This window comes from Haemorhous mexicanus, chromosome 9, assembly GCF_027477595.1.
Source record: "Haemorhous mexicanus isolate bHaeMex1 chromosome 9, bHaeMex1.pri, whole genome shotgun sequence".
NCBI classification, from domain to species: Eukaryota; Metazoa; Chordata; class Aves; order Passeriformes; family Fringillidae; genus Haemorhous; species Haemorhous mexicanus.
The window spans coordinates 22,744,613-22,769,608 of NC_082349.1; the positions used below are offsets into that span (position 1 = coordinate 22,744,613).

General features: G+C 39.3%; 1 protein-coding gene across 3 annotated transcripts in view; it reads right to left on the minus strand.

Annotated features, from left to right (window-relative positions):
• Positions 1-22,475, minus strand: part of CFH (complement factor H) — a 29,154-nt gene extending 6,679 nt beyond the window's left edge. Inside the window, exons 1-15 of one of the 3 annotated variants that reach the window (XM_059854470.1) lie at positions 22,295-22,474; positions 16,988-17,173; positions 15,148-15,253; positions 14,369-14,445; positions 12,423-12,617; positions 10,079-10,249; positions 8,401-8,580; positions 6,742-6,942; positions 5,328-5,504; positions 4,810-4,986; positions 3,767-3,943; positions 3,435-3,608; positions 2,064-2,246; positions 1,274-1,456; positions 563-745 (exon numbers count right to left, since the gene is read on the minus strand). In XM_059854470.1, the coding sequence (XP_059710453.1) occupies positions 563-745; positions 1,274-1,456; positions 2,064-2,246; positions 3,435-3,608; positions 3,767-3,943; positions 4,810-4,986; positions 5,328-5,504; positions 6,742-6,942; positions 8,401-8,580; positions 10,079-10,249; positions 12,423-12,617; positions 14,369-14,445; positions 15,148-15,253; positions 16,988-17,173; positions 22,295-22,355 (2,431 nt within the window). In that variant the 5' untranslated portion in view covers positions 22,356-22,474. Of the gene's footprint in view, positions 1-562; positions 746-1,273; positions 1,457-2,063; positions 2,247-3,434; positions 3,609-3,766; positions 3,944-4,809; positions 4,987-5,327; positions 5,505-6,741; positions 6,943-8,400; positions 8,581-10,078; positions 10,250-12,422; positions 12,618-14,368; positions 14,446-15,147; positions 15,254-16,987; positions 17,174-22,294 lie in introns of all 3 variants that reach the window. The other 2 variants (XM_059854472.1, XM_059854471.1) reach the window with 2 other exon arrangements.
• Positions 22,476-24,996: the final 2,521 nt, after the last annotated feature.

Sequence of the window (24,996 nt, forward strand, 5' to 3'; positions counted from 1 at the left end):
AATGAGGCAATGGTTGTTTTACAATATCCTGTTCTGCCATGCACAAAGGCAGCCCTGAAGACATTGACCTCTGGTGTATGTTACATATGGGCAGCCTCCTCTGGGTCTGTGCTTTCTCACTGGCCAACTTGGCTTTTTACTCATAGTTTCACTAGGAAGTAGTTGGAAAAATGGAGGGAAAAAATAGACTAGAAAAACTTTGAAGGTTTAGAGGTAATAAAGGAACTTTGACTGGAGCTTGAGCTATGTGCACTCTGTTTTACATCAGGGTAAAGCCTTTTGAAGAATTGAGCTCAACTTTATCATTGCATCTTTTCTCACATCAGAAGTGCCAGCAACAACCATTCCAATTGTCAGAGTAGAGAGCATTAAGTCTGCCTTGCTAAAGTGGTTCATCTCTAAACCTAGTTAACTGCTCCGATGATGGCCACAACTACCCTTCAGCATATGATCAAGTAAACCTTTCTATTTCAGCCTAGGGATGCAGCAATGCTAAGAATCCTTAATAATGAGCATTTATCATGCCTGCATCAAAAGAAATGGTGCAAATGTAAGAACACACCTCTACATGCAATCTCTGGTGTCCATCTCCCAGACACACAAGTTGCCTGTTTAATATTTTCATCATTTATTCTACATTTATAATCTATAACTTTATGGGGCCCAGTCCTCCTTCTTGACATGGGATACCGGCCAGAGTGCACCAGCAAAACATCCTCTGGAATTACACATTGAGGGGATGCATCTGAAAAAAAATTAAAAGAGCTTAAAAAATAGATTTAGATCTGACAATATATACTGATGAAGATGTCATCAGTTGTACAGGAGTTCCACGTGAATTTGAGGAAGAACTTCACTGGGTGGGTGCTTGAGCAGGGAGGTTGGACCAGATGACCCACTGTGAGCCCTTCCAACCTTACTTATTCTGTGACTCTGTGAGAAGGACTGATCCACATAAAAGTGGTTAGGGTGGGACAAGCTTAACACATTGTGGCTATTAACATTACTTTTAATTCCTTTTAATAATTGACTTTAACCATTGGGCAAATGTCTATTTCTTTCCCTTCACAAAGCTGTAGGTGCAGAGTCTTTCCAGGATGAAGGACTTGCTTCCATTTAAAAGGAGTAAATAAAAACCACTCAGTTTTGATGCATTAAACTATAGCACGTCTGGCTACATACTGATGGCTGAAGTCCATTTTATGGCCAAATTTTGTATACAAATATATTACACTCTGAAATATATATCTGAAATATTATGGAAACAGATTACCAGCACAAACAGGTAAAGGCTTCCATTCTCCATTAAGACATTTTATTTTCTTTTTCTCAGTATTGTCAGAGCCTGGTTTACATCCACAAGTTACTTCATCCCCATGTGAATACTGGGCTTGGTCTGCCTGATGCAGAACAACATTTGGGATAGAGGAAGGTGAGTCACAGGGCATTTTGTCTTCTGTTGAAAAGAGAAAAAGTATTCCACAATAATTCAGGAATCACATATCAATAGCTGAAAAAACTTAAAATAACTATATTTGTATTTGGTGAACCAAACCTACACCCACTACTTGTAGCAACTAAATTTCAACACAGCTGGGGTACGTATATCTTTTAGCCAGTTTGCTAAATTGCTTTCCTCCCTTTTCCCTTCTTTTTCCAATGCTGGCATGATCCACAGGTAGTTCCAGTTCACAGTACAGACTAAGGAAAACTTAATTAATTCAAGTCACCTGAATCACTGACTCTGATCGGTCAAAATTATAATTGATCATACACCTGCACATTCATAAGGTTTCAGTTAGAATTATTACAAGAACTGAAAACCATTGTAAGGTCTCTTACAGGACTGCAGAGCTGTCAGCTCTCCATGAGAACTGCAGTTCTGCTACAGCAGTAGTGACAGCACAAGGTAATGGCTTGTCATGCAATTTTATCTTATTATTTTATTACTCTGAACAGAACATTACATCTGCAAATAAATCTTTTTAATTGTGAAAATATCTATGAGGTAATAGCCTGCAGAGAATTACAGACTTCTCAGAAGTAAGAGCTGTGTAGATTACCAATGCAAGAGGGAGGAGATGACCACTGTCCATCAATACATTCTATTTCCTTTGATCCAACCAATTTAAATTCACTGTTACATTCATATTGCTTTCTGTCCCCATGCTGGTACTGTTCCACAGAGCCATCCAGAATTCTTCCACTGGGAATTTCAGGGGGAGGTCCACAGTGTTTGACACTCACTGAAATCAAGAGATCAAGTCTATGCTCTGAACTCAGTACTTTCACCACAGTTATATGTTAAGTCCAACATAAAACAAATTGAATGTATCAATTAAAGTGAAGGAAAATCAGAGGAACAGGTTAAACAGGTGATTGATTTATGCCTTTGAATATCGTGCTGGGCTGGAGATCACAAACAGATACATGTGACCAGGCTCACTCTTGTCTCTCACTTCCGTGTACTGTCAATGCCTGCTCTGAGAAAAATGTTTGATAAAACCAATCCAGTTTTAAGGGAAAAGTAAAAAAAGTGTTACAAGAATGGTAACTTCAATATTCTTAAAAGAAAATAAGAAAATTGATAATTCTGCAAGGAATGACCTATGTCCTAAAAATCACCCAGAAAAAAACAAACAAACAAAAAACCCAAAACAAACACAACAACAACAACCTCAAAAAAACCCCTAAAACAAAACAAAACCAACAAACAAACAAAACTAAAACAACACCCCCCCCCCCCCCACTGTATGTTAAAGGAATTCACTTTTGATGCAGTGAGTGGAAATTAAGGGAGCTTAAAATGTTCCTGAGCTAAAGAGCCAAATAGATGAAACAGACTTGCTTTTAAATGCAAAAGAGTGTGAGCAAAAAGAAGGATGACAAAGTAGAAGTTGCCAAAAAAGTGATTGAGTGGGAAGAAAGGGATGTCCCTTTTTTTCTCTCAAGCTTTGTGAAAGCTGATGCACCTCATGAGAGGGATCAGCACCAGCACAAGAAGCTCTTCTCAGATGCCAGGAAGTTGTGTGCTAAGTTAAAAACACTAAGTACAGGGATACATATTTTTCCTTCTGTACGAATGTACTCATCCTACTATACGAAACAAAGAATTTCATGGAAAAATCCTTAACTGGGTTTCTTTTTTTTTTGGGCCCAGCTCTGTGTCACCTCCAAAACCATTTTTTCCCTTCAATTTTATGTGATCAGAAAAAAAAGAGCATAGGATGCATTATCTGATAAGTAGAATATTAGGCAATGGCAAAACTAGGACCTTTGGAATACAGTAAGAGAGGACACTGCTCAAATTAATCATTGCCATACTGCACATTATTTATGAAATTGTGAACAATTTTTCAAACATTAAAGTCAATAACCTGATTAATATTTTGTGCAAGCCATTTACCAGCTCAGTTTCAGTACTGCAGAATTACCTTGACACACTGGTGGTGATGGAAACCATCCAAAGTGGTAGCACTGAGTAGAGGCAGGTCCCACCCTTATGTAGTTTTTTGCACAGGTAAATGTCACAACAGCTCCACTGCGGTATTTACTGTCTTTGGGAGAGAAATTCCCATTTCTCAATGGCAGCAGAGCACATTCAATTTCTGTGGAGAAAAAAAATATTTTAACATATAGTGGACAACCTACAGAAAGTACATGAAATGCTCCTGGTTAGAACAAAACCAAAGGAAGGCTTAAAGATAAAAGGTTCACATAGTGTATACAGAGAATGACACTGATTAGCAAACACAAAAATATTCACCACGACAATCGGGTTCTGGACTCCATTGTCCATTTTTGCCACATATTGTGGTACCAGTTAGCATGTTATTTGCAGTCCTATATCCTTCCAAACATGAATACTCAATTGTATCTTCAGGCATGAACACAGTTTTGTTTGTGTGGTGAATCAAAACGTCCCCCGGTGCTTTACATGATTCTGTAGAATAAAACAAAGTTTGTGTATTTCGTTATCCAGAAACACTGCCCTTTGCAAGCATCATCCCTGCAGGTATATTTGAAACATCAATAATTCTACATTGTCTGAATATTATTGTAGAATATGCAGCATATTCACATATTATCTATTGTATCAATCTTCCAAAATTTGTCTAGAAGTAATGTTTAGGGTAAATATTTCTTCCTTAGAGTCAATTATTTCATTTAGCTACATATTATTATCATTATCAGTATTATCATTATTATTAGTTTAGGTGTCACAGCAAATGGTGTGTACTGCTGTTCCCATGGTCAGTTGTGAGTCAGAAAAAAGCCACAAAATCCTAGGTAAAGGCAGTCTGAAATAAAAGTTAAAATAGCAGCTAAAGTTGGTCAATATTATGACCAACATATAACAATACAAGATTAAGTCTCTTACTGTACTACACCTGTGTTCAGGAGAGGAGGGAACTTTGAAATAATGAATCCTATTTGTCTCTAGTTTTGTCACATTTAAATAAAGTTCTTGGTGGAATGCCTTGGTTCACAGATGTTGATTCATAAATTGGGAGTAAATTTGGGCAAATGTACCTTGTATCAGGGAAGAACCACTGACAAGGTCAGTGATTACCATTAACTCAGTGCTAGAGAGATCCAAAAAGATTCTTTACATTTTCTCTCTATTCCTTGGAGCCTGTGAGAGGTTAATCTCTGGAGGATCAGCCCTCTTAGTGTCCCTCTGCCCCTTAAGAAACCTCTACAAGTCAAAGTGACAAATCTCTGAGGCCAGAGAACATCACAGAACACCATGTCCACAGGACACCCTGGTGACAATGACAGAGAGCTCTGAAACCTTTAGCTACTCACTGATGCACTTTGGAGGTGGAGTCCAGCCATTCTCTTTGCACTGTGTGTATCCTGATTCTTGTCCTTCTGGAGTCACAAACCCAAAGTGACATTTATACAGGATCTTCTCTTTTAAATTGAATATTGTCCTAACCGAGTTCAAATAGCCATTCTCAAAAGTGATATCCTGGCACTTTTCTGAAAGAGAGACAAGATTTCTTCCAAGTAAAGCACTGCTAAGCTACATGCATAAAAATCAGAGCAGAAGGATGACAACAGAAGCAGCAGTAGAATTTAGAAAATTGCTTAATACTTGGTCAACTGAATACATTTTTAATTCCATACAGTGTTAATACCTAATGCTTAATATGTTATTTAAATGAATGGAAGGCTTGGTTGGATGTTTCAGACCTATGTTCTGAGAGAAACCTTCTGTAATATGTTAAATCATTCTGTGAAGGAGAGTCTTCATTTTCAGAAATTACTGCTACAGCAAATAGTTTTAGCTAGAAACCTCACCAAAATACAAGCCCACTCACTTTTACGGGTACATCTCGGAGGAGGTGCCCAGCCATTGCTTGTGCATGTGACCTCGTTGTGCTGAGCCTGGAAGTCCGGGTAGCAGGCATATCTGGCTCTCTCACCTTCCTTGAAAAAATCATCCCAGCCACGGTGCAGGAAATAACCGCCTGCCAGCTCTCTGATGAAACATTTTTCTAAAGGAGGAAGGAAAGTACATTTAACCACAGAAATTTCCAAAGGAAGAACTGAGGGAATTGAATCCTTAAGAAGTGCTACTCACAAGCAGGCCTCCAAGCACCTTTCTGTAGCCTTGTGTCACAAAAAGACACTCGTGTGCAAATATGGATGAAAGCGTGTTTCGTTTCAGTGCCTTGTGATTAATGGACCACAAGATCAGAAGTGGAAGTCACTACATAAAGTAATATGAGGTGACCTAGTAACCAAAAATCTCTTACTCATTGTTCACAAGCAAGCTTGCCTGACTTCAGTGCTTCTCACATCAGTTTGGTCTGGTATGTCTCTAAAATGTTGGTGTATGCCCAGAGTGAACTCCAGCATTTGCCTCCAGAAGATTTTATCATCTCTGTGGAAGTGCAGCAGCCTCTCAAACCAGCTCTAGAGATTTTGGCAACAGCTTAGCACACTGGCTCTAAGGCCTCCTGTCCCCAGGAGCCCAGATGTAAGGCAGATGGCTGAAGAAATGTTATACTGTGTTATCTGAGTGCCTGCTCCTTTCCTCCAGGCAGGGCTCCACTCATCTCCTGCACTGAGCACCACTCCACTGAGGGCAACGAGGAAAGAGCAACAACCTTTTGTGATCCACTTTTGTGCCCTAGGTACTTGGCTGTGACTGAAGATGTGTGAGAGGAGGCCTCATCTCTCTGCTTTAGATTAAAGTCCAATTAATTTTAAATCTGAGTCAGTGTATCTGGTTCTTGCTTTTACCATGATCCATTTCAGCTTATTGCAAAAGTGTGACACCTTTTCAGCTCTAAAATTTAGTTTGCCAAAGGGACCAGGCAATGCTTCTCAGAGAGGATGAAGACTAAGTGCCAAAGTGCCCAAGGCACAGAAGGGAGAATATATTTACATCGAGAAACAGTTTGTGTGTGCAGCTGTGGTGCAGATGAAAGTATATGCTTTCATGTTACCCAGAAGCCAGAGAAGAGGAAGGTTTACTATATATTTCTTACTCTTAGGAATATTTTCAGGAGTAAACAATCTTCAAAATCCAAAAGCATAATTTCAGAGTGTCCCCAGGTGACACTTTGTGCTCTGCAGATAGGAAGACAGTCTGGGTGCAGTTCCAGGGGTCACCTAAAGCAGTTTGACTTTCAGCAACTGTTTTTTCTTGTGTTCCATCAGAACAAGTTCTGCTGCACAGATCTTTGATAATTCAAAGAATTGAGTATATAGTGGAAATGTACTTACTCAGACATTTTGGCTCTGGAAACCAGCCCCTTTCAGTACAGGTAACTCGAACCCAGTAATCTCCAGTGGGAGTTGAATAGCCATCGAGGCAGAAGTAATCTATAGTCTGTCCAAATCTTCTTGGAAAGTAATAGTTTCTATAGGACTCATACATATAACTTAACTTGCCATTTTCTATAGCTGGGTAGTCACACGGTTTCCCTTGAAACAGAACAGAACAGCAACAGTATCAACACATGCTTGATAAAAAGCTCAGGACACAATTCAGATTCAGCTTCATCATCTGAGTATTTTCCAAAATGGATGGAACCAGGACTGCAAACCCTGGAAGATGGTAAGGAATGCAGGAACAACCACACTCTGCTCCTGGGGTCTTTGCCTACAGCTGTGTTACTGCCCTCAGTTCCATTAGAACCAGCAGAAATCCAGCCAGCACTCTCTGCAGACTCCCAAGGGTGGATTGTGAGACCAAAGGTTGGTATTCATTGTACAGTGAGATGACACTGTAGAGGGTCTGGATTAAATTTAATATTCTGACCATAAAGGGAGCCCAGTCATCTGGCTCAGATACAGAAACTGAACTGTGAACTCTTAAAATTGAGATGACTCCTGCTACCTCCATTTACAACTTTTGGGCTCCTGCACCAAAAGCTCTTCCTGACTATTTTCATTTTTTTTTTTTAAGGTTGCTGCATTTTAATTTTCTTCTTTTGGTTCCACAAAAGAAAGAGGAAAAGTCCAAGATAGGAGGAGGAGGTTCTCAGAAGCTTCCATTCAAGTTTACCCAGGCTCCTCCCAAAATGTTCTGACCCAGAGCCTACATGCCAGGGCAGAGCAAACCATTCAATAACGAGTGAAGTGGGCTCAGAATGATGCCTGAATTTTAGAACCCAAATGATAAGAAAAAACATTAACTTAGATACTAAAAGAACATGTTTCAGAAATAGCTCTAATCATCTTATCCAAAGGTTCCTTTACAAGACTGATTTCATCAGGGCTTCTCTCACATTTGAAGTTTTATTTTCAGTGACCAAAGATTAAAGAGTGTTAAATTTTGAACCTACCCACTAATTTTTATATTTATTTTTTTATACTGTGCCTACTGGGAAAAACTATAATTGCAAAACTATCATCTATGGGAAGTTTAACCCAAGAAAGAACTCATCAACCATCAAGAATACCTTGCTTTGTTATCTGACAGGATATAAAATAGATAAAATCCTGTGACTGTCCATAACATCAAATTACAAGTAAAAATCTAGAGCTATGATACTTCAAGGAAAGGTATCTTCCAATCATTTCCTGTGGTTTGGCTACTTTAAACTCCCCATGTCCTCTAATCCTGACTGGGATGCTATTCCTCAGGTGGAGCACAAACTTTCCTGACAGTGAGCTGACTATAGTCCATTTTAACAGATTTGCAAATACAGTAAGAGGTAATATGTGTGTTAATACACACAGTGTAAATCTGGATTACTCCATTGTTTTTATAGATTATTTTTCTAAACCATCAAATTAAGCTTTACAATACAAAAAAAAAAAAAAAACAACAAAACCAACTATCATATCTAATGCTCCTCATGTTTTTGTCTTAACTTATTTTCTCTGAGATATTTCCAACAGTTCCACATTGTAACTTTATTCATGAGAGCTACTTACGGACACAAGCTGGTTCAGGCACCCAGCCATTCTTGGTGCATTCAGCTGTGGTTCTGCCAGTCACAGTTTTAAAATGATACCCATCATCACACTCTACTGTGATTGTATTACCCACTGTGTACTTGTCTTTTTGAGGTCTAAAGTTCCCAGAGGAAATTACTGGAGGAGAGCATTCAATTTCTAAATAAAAACAGGGAGGGGAAAAAAGAATATGTTTAAATTTATTGCTTAAGTTCTTGTTTTCATAGTATATTGGCCATAACTGCATAGAATTGTTTAAAAAGGTGTTTCTTAGAGCAAAGAAAAGGCTACAATTCTTCCTCACTCTTGGAAATGTATGGTTCTGTAAGAGAAGAGTGACAGCTGTTACTGATGTCATGTTAATTAGAAGATTAAAACTTAATTGCAAAGAGAATGGTTAGAAAAAGAACTGGAAGCCATCAAACCAAACCTAATTTTTTCCTTTAGATCTGCAGCTGGGTTTTGCTGGGCTTGTTCATGGACACTGTCCCCAGGGAGGGCAGTTTCACTGGCAGGTCCTAAAGGCAGAAATAATTGTACTTGACTAGGAACTGATCATTCAAAGGTTGTGTGATTAAGATTAGTGTACCTCACTGACACTGGAAGTATTTCAACCATTGAAAAAGGTCAAGAATCTTATTCTAAAAAACTCAAGATATCTTCATGCCCAGAGAAGTCAGGCAAACAGATTTATAAACCAGAGCCTGTCTTTTGGGGGATTTGTGTCTTCTTCCAGTGCAGAAAATATCACCAGCACCCTGAGGGCTGGGAGGGGATGACTGTAAGGTAACTTCAGGTTGGTGCTGCTGTGGTGTGAGGGTGGGTGAGTCAGTTTTCATGCATGCCCTGTTGAATCCTCTAGGTCCAGAGATAAGCCCAGTGGGATCCAGAACCACTGTCTGAGTACACCTCAAGTACCAGAGCCCAGCCTATGAGCATCCAGAAGAATGTTTTTTTTTGGCACTCCTCAAAAGCAATATGTTGTTAAACTGTTGGCAATGCATATTAGTTAATAACATTACCAATCTTGAATCAGAAAGGTCAAAAACTGAGTGGGCCCCAAGACTGACAACAAGTCTTTAATTCTAAAGGAGTCTTTCTGGAAGAGGTCCCAGGAAGGTGGGCGGTGCATAAAATCCTATCATGTTGCCCTGTTGCCAACATTTTTTTTTCCAGTTTCAAGATTTAGGCAATTTCTTGAAGAAAATTCAAGGCACTGATAAATTCTCCACAATTTTGTCAAACTGTTTCAGTTTATATGACATGCATATTTGGAGATTTCAATACAGCCTTTAAGTGCTGTAATTGAAGTAAAATCCATGACCCAGAGGGCTGATGTCAAACAGGACTAGCCTCAGGAATTATGGATTTGTCACATGAACTGCTCAGAAGGCATTTGAGAGTTGAAAAACAATAGGGACCTTTAGCATTGTAAATATATTAATTTGTAGAGATTCACAACAAGATTCTGGTTTTGCTACTGCTCTTCATGGAAAATTCTTATACAGTTCTTTGGTCCCCTCAGCACTTAATCCTCCCAGTCTTCATGGATATTGGATGTGGATGGATTTATTTTGTCATGAATGAACTTCATAATAATCTCTAAAACTACTTCCAAACCCAACTAAAGTGCAAAACTACTTCAGGGAAGACTGACCAATGCAACAGGGAGGTGGATTCCATCCTGATTCAGTGCACAGGGCATCTGCTTTGTTGCCATATTTGTATCCTTCTTTACAGAAAAACTGCATTATCTCATTTTCCTTGTAAGACTTCCTTGGAGAACGGATGTATCCATGAGGGACTTCTGGCACATCACAGATAATTTCTGAAATTGAAACAGACAAAAATTCACACATTTTAATTTTTATTTGCTAAGAATAAATTTCTATTACAATACAATTTAGGTTGGGATTTTTTTTTGTTTGTTTTTTGGGTTTTTTGGGGGGAGTGTGGGAGGGATAATTTGAATTCACAAAAACTTTTGCATTTGGAAGCTGTTTGGAACTTATTTGAGCACTTACTTGATTCTGGGTTCCAGGTGCAAAATGTGGTGTATGCACAGCTTCAATTGCAAATTGGCTCATGAGACAAATTTCAGGGCTTTGCTTTGTACTTTAATGGATTTAGAATCAAGAGATAAGGCAGAAGACATTCCAAAATAAGACACTAGGCTAGCTGAAATTTAGGATTTTCTATTTTTCAGATAATTTCTTTGTAATTTTCAACAAACCTAATGTGCTTTCAGAGCCAGTAGGTTATTAGTTAAATGATGACATCAAAAGGAGAAAAGAATTTAAGTATCTGAAAAATTGACACTAGAATGCTTAATATCTATAAAAATACATCAGTGTTCCCAGTTCCTTGCCAAACCAAATAAAACCACCAAGATCTTGCAGTTTCCTAAAAATGCATTCATAAAGCCAGAAGATATTCAAGGTTTTCTTTCTGAGGTCACAGAACAGGACACCAAAGAGTTCTCTTGGATTCTTTTACTAAATTTACTTTGTGTTTAAAATGAAATATAGCTCATGGGAGCTGTCATTGTTTAATGAAATTCACGATATTCTGGAAGTGTTACAAGCATAAATGTTTAATTCCACTTCATGCTGTACAAAATATAGTAAATGGGGGTTTCAGAGCAGCAAAAAGCAGTACTGGAATTGTACTGCTGGAATTGGAACTCTTCTAAACACACACTTCATGATCAAATAACATAGAAATAATCGAAGAAACCTGATGTTCTGAATATATGAGTGTTTGTTGCCATAATATTCCTGGGACTCATTCTCATATCCTGCCAATCCAATCCCATCCATTCTTTGTTCAGAAACTGGGAGGAATAATCCCATCCACCAGTGCCAGCTGCAGGTAGGGCAGCGTGGGATTGACTGGCTGAAAAGCAGTTTTGCAGGGAAAAAAAGTTGGTGGTCCTGATGGACAGGTTGGACAGAGGCCAGCAATGAGCCTTTGCAGCAAAGAAAACACTCTTGGCTCACTGGGGAAAGCACTGCCAGCAGGCCAAAGGAGGTGATGCTGCCCTTCCACATTCTCTCCAGGGCAGAACTCCCAGTAGAGGAAAGATTGGGACATAGTGGAGCAGATCCAGTGAGGGACAGGAAGAGAATTAAGGAATTGGAAAAACTGACAGGTAGAAAGAGGTTTAAGAGAGTCTGGAGTAAGGAATGCTTGGAGGAGGAGGGACAATCTGTTTTACATGAGTAAATTGCTGGCTCCAGTGGGGTAGGCAGAAGCAAAGGTGATGGAACTGGACCTTTCTCACTGGCCACCAGCCATTCAGTGAGAAGCAACAGGCACCAACAGAAATGCAGGAAATGCCACTTTTAAGTTTTTGCTAAAGAGAGTTCAACCACTGCAGTGGGTTACCCAGGGAAACTGTGGATCTCCATCCCTGGAGATCTCAAAAGCTGACTGAACATGTTTTTGAGCAACTTGCCCCAGGTAACTGATTTGAGGGACTTTCAGAAGTCCCACACCACCTCACTGATTCTGGGGTTCTGTAAAAACTAAATACAAACCTTCCAACTTTTCCAAACACATTAGTGTGAGGAAAGAAAAATCTAACTTGTTTTTTGTATTCTGTGTATCCTAAGAATTAAAATCCTACTTGTTAACTAAAGTTGGTTTACACAGATTCAAAGTTGTTTCTGATTACTTGGGTTAAATCAACACTGAAGTAGTTGACTCTTATGCAGACATATCAAAGAATTTGACTGCAGCCTGGCAAAACATACAGCTTGTAGGAAAAATATGGAACAAACAGATGGTCTATTATCCTTATATTAGTATCCAATACTATTATATTTCTCTTTCTTATCCTACTTTTTCATATATGCACTGGAGATTGTTTATAGACAAACCAAGCTTAGTTGCTGTGAGATAAAGTGAAAACTTTGTGGCTTCCCATATGGTAACCATGATTTAGGAGTCTGTGAGAACAAAGCGTCTTAGTAACACACAATAAATAGTGTCCTTTTTACCTTGACACTGAGGCACATTGTTACTCCATTCTCCATCAGCAGAGCAAACGATTTCTTTAGCTCCAACAAGCTTGTATTTTGCATTACATTCAAAATTTACAACCTGGCCAAAGGAATATTCTTGGCCTAGCTCAAATGCACCAGTCATAGTTATCCTTCCATTTTCAGGTTCTTGTACAGGTAAACACTTTATCACTGGAGAAAAAAAACAAGGGAAGGGAAAAAAAAAGTAATGTTGAGGTCTGTAAAATAAGTTGGCCCACAAAAAAGTTAAAATACAGAAAAATCACTGTAATTTCCTTACACATTTAAAATATATGCACTCTAGCTATGTATTCAGATAGCGTTTGCAGCAAGTGTAATATGAAAAAGAGTGACATAGGAAGAAGCTTTAGACCCTCTCTCATCATCCTCTTCTCTGCCTTTGAAAGCTAAAGACAGAGCTTCCACTGCATTAGATGACCCCACCCAACCTAAATTATCCTAGGATGGGTGAGGTCATCTAATTCAGCTGAGCCTTGACTGACACCATTAAAATTCTCCAAAATCAGTTGACTTTGCTCAGAGTTGTGCCAAACTGAGTTTGCTATGGACAGTTTGCTATCCAGAACAGTGCTGAATTACACACTGCCTACTACAGTGTGTAGTTATTAACTAAAATTCTAATTCAGTTTAGTTATTAACAAAAATTCTCATTAAGGATATTCTCATTTGCAATTATTACTAAAGTAAACAAACACAGTGGCAGACATTAATTAGAGCTCTTATACCTCCCAATTAAGTACCTGCAGAAAAAATAAGAATTAACTTATGTCATCAGATATGTCTTATTAATGGGGGAAATTACTATCAAAGCTCATTCTTAGATGTTTACATGGATATCACTGAGCAGGTACAAAAGTGGATTCTGTTTTGTTTACCAAAGCTACTTCTCTCTGACATTTGCCATCTTAAAAGTCATTTGCCTTTTCCATGAGCTTATATTCTGTCTCATGGGCTCTTCACATTTAGGGCACTCTACAAATTCTTTCTTTCACAGGCAATCTTATTTCAGTGAAAACTCAACCATGACAGAAATAACTTAGAAGGACTTTGAAACTGAAGTATCTTGGTGAGACATGACAAAAAATGTTGGAAACTCTTGCTCCATATGGTGCAGACAGACCTCAATACCTAAGTGTGAGTGCCCTCAAAATCCAGTAAACTAAATGCAAAGTATCGAAATCCACAGAAATATTAAACCACAGACAACAAGCTGTAGTCAAGATATTGACTTTAATTTGTTCTTAGAGACCTTTCCTGACATCAGATTCTTAACCCAAACAAAAATGCCACTGCTGCCCACATATGTTAAAATAAAGCAGTTTAAAATGATCCCTGTGAAGAGCAGGAACCTTACTTTCATGATCATACAGGCTTGAAACTGGTGAAAATGTTTCTAGAACCATAACCCGAGCCATCCAGTCTATTAAGTCTTGATATCTGCATCCCCCTTGCTCTCACTCTTGCTCACTGAATGTCTTCCACATTAGTATGCTAGTAGGGAGACCTTGAGAAAATCTCAATGCTTAGGATGTTCACAAGGATGGAGGAGGAAAGTAGCTAAAAACCACACAAGCCTTCACACTGGTTTGAATGATGGTTTGAAACTCATCATGCCAAATGCCATTTGCAACCATGTTTTGCAGGCAGCTACTCTCTCAGGGCTTTTGGGGCAGAGCTTTAAGCCAGTCTGGAAGTGACAGGACTCCACTTTGGGATGGGTTTTTAACAAAACTTCATTGGATAAAAGAGCTGAGAAGTCACTGTAAGAGCTTCTCTGCTGCCTATCTTGACTTTAAACATAGGTGAATTAATACTAGTACAGCAATCACAGACTATTTTAGATAGTACCAGACAGAGAAAAAGACAATTTAATAGAGAATTTAATGTCAAACTCCATTTACCTTCACAGTGAGGGATGTCATTGCTCCATCCGTCTGCGTGACACTCACGGTAATTCCTTTGGCTGAGCATCTGGTATCTTACCAAATAAAAAGCAAAAAATGCTAAAATACACTTTCATTATGTGTCAGAAACAACAGTGCTGCTGTTTTTGAAGCAGAGGAAGATGGCTTCAGGTGTTCCAGCATAGAATAACCAAAATGTGACAGCACTGAGTAGTTTTTTACCTGCATTTTCCCCCATGTGCTGTCTTTTAATTGCACATGGAAAAAATATCAAATCAAACCCAGAGTGGGAAGGAATAAGGAAGAAGGCTTCTTCCTTACAGAGATAGCAAGCTTTGGCTACATAACAAATGGCCTCAGAGGAAGGACAGCTACTCTGAAAAGACAGTGAGGAACTGAAGGGATTAAGGAGAATATTGATTTTTGGAACTCTCTTTGTAGAACTCAGGCTAGATTCCAGTAACATAACAACTGTAAAAGCATGGCTAAAGCACTGTACCAAAGCTGGTTTGCTTTTCAGGAGGAAAATATCCAGACACAGGCACCATGTATTTGACTTGCTACAGTTTTCACTGGAGAAGATGGATAGAGAATTCCTTTCAAGCATTCAGTGAAGACATGTGAGTCTGCCAGAAATGTCTTCCATCAAGCATTTTTTACAACACATAAGCAAACATTAAATATTAGTAAACTGTATTACAGAGAACAAATGTGTAACTGACAGTATAATTAACACCTTCTGTTAATTCCCATACATTGAATTAAATGAGTATTACCCATCATTACATCTGTACTCAACTCTGGCACCAAAAACAAATTCAGTTCCACTGGTAAGTTCAAAGAAACCAAAGTCAGTGTCTCCAGGATGTCCACAGGGCTTATCTGGTGGGGGGAAAAAAAGGGAAAAAACCTTACACCCTACATAGGAAGATGAAAATGAGAAAGACAGCATTTTTCCAGTGATTAGTAGTGAGTATGGGTCTTTAGGGGCTTTCAAAAATTCAGAAATGTTCAGCATAAGTTTGATTAACATCTCCTTTTTATCACTATTTTCATAGTTTTCAATGATAACATACTAGAGTATGCTTATTTGAAAAAAGAAACAAAACCAACCTACCTACAACAAACCCCAAAACACAAATTAGCATGTTTCATTTCTTTAAAAAGGCTGAACTCATATTCAGTTTTATGACAAATTTATGGCAATTTTCATACAATTTGTGACATAATCTGCACCAAAGCCTCCAGTAGAGAATCCATTCACCATCAGAAATGAAATTTCCTGAATTCTGTTGGGGACTGTGCTGAGTGAAGTGGGGTGACCTAAAGGCACAGGAGTTATTTTGGTCCTCAGTGCCTGCTGCTCCAAGCTCCCCACAGGAATTTCCTTATGGCATGGCCCTAGTTCTTTGCTTTGGATTCCCAAGAGTGGCAAAGATGAACACTCTCCTCCTCTGCTGATCTCACAACATGGATTGCAACATAAACTGCACAGCTGAAACCTATTACACCTCCTCAGCAGAAATCTTCCCTGATTCTTGTCAAGGAAGGCAATTTATTTCTTGGGGCCTATCAACATCCTCTGTTTTTTACCAACGAAGATGTGTTTGAGCAGGCCCTAGAGCTGCTGCAGTGGGATTCAGAGGAAATGGAAGCTCCTGAGCAATGTTTCTGTCTCCTGTGCTGCCGAGGGACCCCAGGCTGAGCAGAGCATCCCCTCCTCTCTCCCGTGTGCTCCTGGCCAGTGGCAGCCCTGCTCACTGGGTGGCAGCATTTGCTAAAAGATGCTGCAAACCAAATTCTGGATGGGCCCGTGCTCACTAGTTACACAACGAAATCTGAACACTGAGACAGAGACTCAGTCAAAAAACCTAATAGTGACTTAATAATTCTTACTCACAGTGTGTATTAATCTCTGTTTGAACAACACCCAGGATTTATATTCTCAAATCAAATATTTATATTGTACTAGTAAAAATTTTGTATGTTAGATACACAATCATAACCCCTTGTTTCTACAATTCCTTTGTGTTTAAAGCTCATTTATTACAGAAAAGAAGTATCTACTCACTGATAATAACAAACTTCAATTTCTTCAGTAATGAATTCTGCATGAGGGTGTGAGATACTTGAAAACTCTCAGCACAGTATGCTAGAGATAATAAATAGCAGCTCTCATCCTAATTGTGAATTACAGCTTAAAAGAAAAGGCAGGGAAAAATAATTTCCCACTTGCAAGAAATGATATCTTTCATAGAAATAGTTGAATAAGCTGTCTCTTGACTCACATTCAGAAGCTAGGTTTGTGCTTTATCCAGCTTAGACTAAAAATTTTGAAAGCAAGCTTCTAAGAATAATTGATTTTAATAATGTAAATTGGGTTAAAGAGGCTGGTCTTGAATGAGATCTTCTGTAAAGAAAAAAATAAATCCTTTGATCTGGAGAGAAGGAACTTAAAAGAAGTTCCCTTATGCACACATCCTTTTTAAGGTGATATTTTAAAGAGTGCAGAAATAAGTAATTTACAAGTAAAGGTACAGTTTCACCTTGACATCACTAGCAAGGAATATGGTCTGCCAGATCAAATGTCTGCAGATACTTTGCACAAATACTTACTTCTGCATTCTGTCACTGGGATCAGCTGCTTCCACACTCCATCAACGCACCGAAACCCAACTCGTCCAATTTTTACATATCCAGGCCGACAGCTGTACATTGCTTGGGTCCCATGGGGATAGGGAGGCTTGTCCCAGCTTTTAGTAGGCACTTCTTTTACCCTCCTGGGAGGAGGTTCCTCACAAGCTAAAAATTTTAAAAAAGAACATTGGTGACTGAAGTACATGCTAAACCACCAAAACAATCTTGCAATAGGAAATGTAGCAAGAAGCCTTGGGGTCATTTGTAATCAGTGTTTGGTATTGAATCAGCACAAAATAGGGAAGTGACAAGGATCCACATTTTGTAGGAATGTGACTAGACATTTAGAAGGACACAGCAATAGCCAGGTGCCAAGGAACCACCCAGGACAGTGATGGTTCATGAAACAGATTTTACTTACACAGCCTGCGGGGAGATCAGTGCCCTGGCTCTGACTGCAGACACCTCCTGCCCTTCCATCTGCAGGAGCTGTTCCAGGCCTGTCCTTCCACTGCCACAGAGAACAACTCTGGGCACTCTGCAGTCTCCTTTCAAACTATTTTCTTCTCCACCCACTGCTGCCTTTACTGACGTTATTTCACATGTCTTTTGATTAAGTTCTGCCAAACCTTCCTCACCTTTACACTGCCTAAACTTTCTCTCCAGGCTCAGATCACCTGATATTCCAAAACTTATTTCCTCTTGTTCCTTACTTACAAGTTCCTTGTCACACAATATAATTAATTTTGGGTATTCACTCTGACCTTTAGCTTCCAAGCATTTTGACTCACTTTGGGGAGTGGATGGTGGTGTCTGGTATTTCTTATTAGCTCAATATTACACAGTCCTTGCCCAAAAGCTCCTTTCTGGGCCTCCTTCAGTGCACATGAAATGTACAGCCACATCCACATGAACCACAACAAATGAACCTGAATTTATTTTATTAAGAAGTTCCTCAACAGCTTGAAAATGAGCAAAGTCAGAGGCAAGAGGAAAGAAGCAAATGTTGGGAAACTATTAATGAAAGACTAAATGATTTTGTCAAGAAATATTTGCTATAATTTCAGTGATTAATTTTTGGTGCTTGGGTGACTGAAATGTACACATTTTGGAAGCTGAAGCTTCACCCAGAGTAACAGTCTCTGAACAGCCTAGCTAATTAAAGTCAGGGAACTCTTGTTTTCAATCTGAACATGAAAGGTGAGCATTCATCAGGAATCAATAAAACAAGGCCTAAGGAATAAAGCTTTGGAAAAGGAATGAAACCTCTGTATAGCAAGTAAATGGGAGAAGAAATGTCCACCAGGGAAAGAAATCCTTTGGTGAGTAGATGCATTACTCAGCAGAGACCTGGCACAGGCATCCTCTCCCCAGTTTAGCTGTAAGGCCAGGGCTTTAAGAAAGCAGCAGTGCTCTCACTGAAAGCTTCCTATCAGTTATCCAGGTGCTGCCTGGAAATAGGACTGGGGGAATGTCGTGGTTTGAGAGGAAATGGTTTTTTTGGGATGGTGTGGTCACGCCAATCGGTGTCCAGATTTTAATATTGGCACCTGGTTTGTCCACTGAGGGCATGGATACGCCTTTGAGAACACAGGGGGTTAAAAGCTGTGAACTCCCACTGGAAGTTCCTTTTGAGTTCCGGCCCTGGACCAAAGGAGACCTCTCCCCTGTCCAGCTCCGAGCTGGGCAGGGGGCGGGAGGGGAGCCATGTGGCCGGAGGGAGGTAGGCCAGGCCAGGGCCGAAGGGTGGAGGAGCTCTGCACTGTGAGGGCTTCGGGCAGCCATCCCCCATTCCCCCCCCGGAGGGAGAGAGCGAGAGCAGCCTGTGCCTGTGATAGCGCGGCTGGAGTGAAGGAGAAGGGGGGGGTGCCCAGCAGGGCAGCCAGCTGTGGGAGTTCATGAACCAAACCGGCAGAGCCTGGGACTTCTAACCCTTCTTGGGACGATGGAAACCTTGCAAATGCTGATTCCTCCTGGAGTTGGTGAGATTGAGAAAAGTTGAGAAGAATTCTAGGTGAGAGGAGATGGTGGAGTGGCTTTTGGCTGGACTTTTCTTGGATAGCTGTGGACAGAACCCTTGAGTTCCTGTGACACAGAGACTGCATTCTAGGGGGAGGCAATGGCTCGGAGCCAGGAGAGTGCGGTGATGTGAAGGTGTGTGAACAGAGACGAAGGGTGGAGGAGGGTGGTGGTGGTGCCCTCTGTCTTCGATGAAGAAGAAGAGGAAGATGATCTCTGTTCGAGAGACCCCTCAGCCCCAGGGGGTGAAACATGGGGGGGACAGGTGTCCCAAAAGGAGAGGGACTGTGCTCTTTTTTGGAACTGGACAAAGCATCCTTAAAGGGAAAAACCCTAGGAGCAGCTCTGGTCCATGTGCAGTGGTGAGAGCACTGGACATGGAAGGAAGAGGTCACGATGGCAAAATGTTCTCCGGGCGGTGCCACACGTGACACGGAAACACGAGAAGTTTCGACTGTTTCCTGGGTGAAGTCTGTAGTGCAAGAGGGACTCCTCTCTTCTCAAAGAATTGAGAATTGATTATCTAAAGGGTGGCAACGGAATTAAGAAATTTGGTGGGGGGAGGAGGAGGAAATTTGTAAGGTTTTCATCCTGTGTTCTGTGTGTTTTTTTCCTGTAGTTTTATGTTAATAAAGTTTTTTTCCTTTTAATCATAAGTTAGAGCCTGCTCTTCTCTGTCTCTGATCACATCTCACAGCAGATCCCAGGAAAAGAGGTTTTCTCATGGAAGCACTGGCATTTCGCCAGGCTCAGACCATGACAGGGAAAAACCTTTGGGATCTTCCCTCGTGTGAGGGATGAGGCGTCAAAGCTCACTGAACTGCACTGCAGAGATGACACCACACATTAAGTAGCTGATGTGGAAGAAGGTGTATTTTATCTGCTCACTTTGTCTTAGAAATCCCAAAGTGTGGAAAGTGAACTTTACTTGAGTTTACAAAGACACACCCTTGAGAACTCATTTGCTGTATTTCAGTCAGGGGAGTACTGACCAAATTAGAGGCATAACTTTATAAAATGGTTTTAAAAATGGAAAAAAAAAATTGTTGCAAAGAAAAAAACCACATATTTTGAAACTGTATAATTTGAAAATAATGGTAATTTTGAGCTTTAATAGCTTTAGTTTGGCTGTTTTAAGTAGCCAGAAGAATTAGATAAGCTTTGACAATACTGCTGATGTGCTAAAGAGCGTGCCCACACCCATTTTTTCCAATTATTTTGATAAATATTCTCCCTTTTATGAATGACTACATCTGAAGAAAAATTATTGTTTCTGTGCACTAGAGGGTACTAGGCTACTCTAAAAAACATAGGAGAGGCTTTTTTTAGCAAGAAAAGACAGATTTGAATTCTAACAACATTTTTTGCAAAATGTAGGAATAAGCAAAATGAATAGGAATCCTCTAGCTGGTTCTTTCAAATGTGTTAAAAATTGTTAGTTTACCCAAAAAGTTCTTTTCAATGGCAAGAAAAAGCATGTTTCTAACTCCACATATTTCTAATTATACCTTGTTTGAATTAGCACTTTCAGTTTGCAAGCTGAGAGTGCACACTGAAATCTAGAATTTAAAAAATAGGTTATTGAGTACAGTAAGAGCTTCTCTATTCCTCCCTCTGAATTGTATCATATTTTTATTGTCTGCTGTGCAGAGTGCAGCCTCTTAACTCTTCCTTGCTTACATTAAACCCCCCCCACAAAGGAAAGATAATCTCCTTAGTCTCTTCACCATTACTAAGATTTGCTGGGTCTCACTGGGTTTTGTCCCAACTTGTCCCTACTGCTGCCCTGATGTTAAACTATGTGTTACCATCAAGTGTCAGAATGTGTATGTGTGTGTGTATATATATATGTGTGTGTGTGTGTGTGCAGTTTCTTAGTGGCTTGAGGTGAAGAAATCTGCTGGCAGGTTGTACTTCAAACCTATATTAATTCCACCATGCACTCACCAATACCAGAGGGTTTTATTTCTATATAAAAAAGCATGCACAGAATGGATACCTTCAAATTCCTTACTGACAGACAGGAGAGCTGGAATTACTCATTCAGTATTTACATGTGACTTGACCTCAGTTAGAAATAGCTCAAGCTGCTTTTTTGCCAACAATCTGCTGGTAGCAGCTTCTACAAAGTACAAGCACAATTACAAATCCAGGTGCAAGTGGCTTCCAGTCCTTGTGCAAAACCCAGCTCTCAGAAGACCTTCCACAACTCTCACAGACTTTCAGCATGAAGCTTAAACAAGAGTCCTGCATGACCCATGGTAATAGCTGTCTTGGATAAATCAAACTTTGCTACGTTCACATTTCTTTCCACTCTCCCTGACCTAAAGAAAGCATTGTGAAAACAAAGTACAAATTCAGGCAAACTTTACTTTCAAATTCCAGGACTTTTCTTTGCAAACAAATTAAGACTATTGGTTGCTTTGAGGCAATATTTATTTATATTTAATTAAGATAAGACATTCCTTTAATTTCCTGGTTTTTTCAGTTTTTCAAAGTAAAATCCATTGGATCTTTTTGATTAATGAGGTCCTCATAACTTTCAACTGAAATGAAAACCAACCTGAACCGAGCAAAGACAAACCACACAGCACCCTCTGCACAACACTCTATGCCAAGAAACTCAGACACAAAGCAAACAAATTAAATAACTAAGGATACACTAAATAATAAACACAAACCAAGAAAAATATAAATATATTGAACAGAGAAACAGAAAACATCAGAGGTTTCTGAAAAGCTACATAGAACACTAGCTACCTCTTCAAACATGAAAAAAGCATACCTGTATATATTTATCTCCTTTCCTAGACTAAAACCAGTCAGTCAATAGATATAGTAGAAGTTTTTCAGTAAATGTAATAATCATTCATCCTTCTCAGATCACCTTACAGGTTATTCCAGACAAAAACAAAATATTCCATAAATGTGCATTTCTACTTTAACCTACCAGTTGCTTCCTGGTTTTAGATATTAGAATAATCAGCAAACATAATTAACAGAAAATTAGTTGTCTGGCTCCAGTTTATAGTGACATAAAGTTTTTGAAAAGTTGGGCAAGATTAATAACATCAAAATAAATAGGTGAAAAGAATCCTATGACAGGCCACTAAATACTACAGGCACTAAAAGCTGTCAGAAGAAATGTCAATTATTGTCAGAGGTTCATGAAAAATACCTGCAAATTGCTTTAGTTATAAAGCAATACCTTCATATTGCTTTAGTTACCATCTTCACATACACTCTAAGAGAGGAGTTAAATCTTACCTCTTTGTGCAGCACAATGCATCCAACACAAGAGCAGAGCTGCATAGCCCAGGAACGACATTCTAGAGATTCAAAACCTCAGCAAACACATCCAGTACTGTAGCCTACTTTTCTTCATTACTTTGTGCCATTTCCACTGCTTTTTTACTGAACTGGTCCATGGACTGACCTTGCAAAACATTTATACTCTGATTTCAGCAGTCACTTCCCCTAAACCTCTTGCAACACACAAGTGTTTCTTTTTTTTAAACCCCCTCTCTAAACCTTGCTAAATGAATAAATAAACAAATGCCTGGCAATTTCGGTCGACACATTCCTTTCCCTGTGGTCTGCTTGTTTTTACATCACACTTTTTTTTCCCATATATTTATCCCTTCCATGATCATATAAGGTTATATCTTTTGATATCTTAAAGTTGTACAAATAAATTATTTTGCAATTCCTTGTGTGTTATATGCTTAGTTAGAAAACAAATTTGTGTTAATTGTGTGTAAAAACAAACTTCTCTACTTATATAATTCAAAATATAATATTCAAACATATACAAAATAAAAAGCAGGCAAAAGTACAGAGTGACTAAGGGGTCACTCACTGGTTCTTATAGATCACCAACTACCCACAGCAAAGGTAATATTCCTCATTAAATAAACCCAGGTGATGTTGAAGCACTTCAGTATCACATGAGAAATGATAAGAAGGAGAAGATTTGAATGGATTGTAACACAGATAATGAACCTTACAAAGAAATATATAAAACTATGCAAAAAGGAACATGTGTATATATATATATATATATGCCTAACAAAGGAACTTCCCATGGTTTATGTAAGCAATGGTCTTATCAACAGTTTCATGAAATGTCTTGGCTTTACAAGTGCTCTCCAGTGGAAATGTAGATCATATGAAGAGAAATGTTTGAGACTGAGAATTAGGGCAAAAAAAAAGTAATAGTACAAAGTGCTCACAGGAGATGAACGTAGAACAGCCACAGGCCAGATGCCCCACAGTGGTGATGTCTGACTGGATGGAGTACACACAGATCCATCTTGTGTATGTTCCCAAAAATCCACATAACATTTCCTTAAAATCACCAGCTTAGTTAGCATACTGCTATAGGATAAAAATGAGTGTCTACAGATCAGATCTCAAATCAAACCTGAATCCCACAGCATTTACAGCAGCTAAAACTTTTTCTCTTCTTAAAATGCAGGTGGAGTATTTATTTTTTAACTTGGGGCTGTGTTTTCAGTCACCAGTTCTAAGAAATGGTCTTAGTAAAACTGGCACTCAGCAGTTTCTCCTACAGAAATGACTTCAGAGAGCAAAATGTCTCTCCCTTTCCCTTCCCCTTGACAAATGACTCCTGTGGAGAATGAACTCTCACTGTGCTCCATGACCCTGTGATGATCCATCTGCATCCAGTTTGCAGTTACTGGTGCACACCTTATCAGCAAATGGATATTTCATGTACCTGTTGAAGTTGCAATTTCTCCAGTTTTAAGTATTAAATAGTCTGATGTCATGAAGCTCAAACTAGTTCAGGTTTTGTCAAACTGCTTTTGGGTTATTAAACCACTTGTCAAATAATTATGGGCTTGAAATACAGTCAAAGATACTTTCAGGTACCGCTGAACCAGAACTGGAAGTGGTATCACAAATCTCCTGACTGCTCACTATAAATACAGGCATTGCTAAAACTATCTAAGCTAAAAGATGAGCACACAAAACCAGATATAAAATGTCTATGAACAGATTTAAACTGAAAATTAGAAGACTCTGCAGGTAAAGCTTTGAAGCAATCTTTGTATACACATAACATAGGCCTATAAAAAAAAAGCCATCTTTAATCACAAAGTAAGGGACCAGACTCAGTCCTTTCCAGTCCTGGGTTTGTGACCTTCTTAGGTCATTTATTAAACTTACCTTAGGCAAATGGAAATAGAATTAGGAACTTAAACTTCTTTCCTTCCTCACCTCTTCCATGGGCTATCAGTTCAAGATCTATTGTGTTTTATTGGGTCTCACTTTGTTCAGCCACCTCCAGTCTCTACAGAGAGAGAGCACACAGAAAAAACCATGCCTCAGGACCTCTAAGGCAAGGAGAAAAAACCTCATCTTTAGAGTTTACCTCCTACTCATGAGAAAGGCAGCAACATCAATGTAGTTATGCAACCAAGAGCAGCTGGATTCCATCTAAGGAAGCAGAGCTACTGCTTTGGGAACTGGTGTGACTGCACTCAAAATACTGCTGTGGACACAGCCAGACAGCCACAATATCAGCACATATTCCCTGTACTGCATGTCAAGGTGTGAGATCATAGGAAACTACAGGTTGGAAGTCATCTTGCCCAAAACTCCTCCACAAAGCAAAGTCAGTGTGAGGTCAGAATAAGGTACTCAGGTTTTTATTAGTTCCTTACTCAACATAGAGGCTTACCATCAAAGTTCAGAGTGTTTGTCCAAACCAGAATAATTTTGAGACCAGTGTTTGGAAGCCTTTTTGTGTTAGGAATACAGATCTCAGGAAGTCAATGTATTCCATAGGGGACTAATGATAACTGGTAATAGAAGCTTAATTAGCCACAGCTGAAATAGCATCTCTGGCCAGTATAATTTCAGCATGTTCTAACAGCATGCTTGCTGTCACACTTGAGTTTAATGACCTCATTAGAGCACACAGAAGCATCAGCCACTGCTTTGCC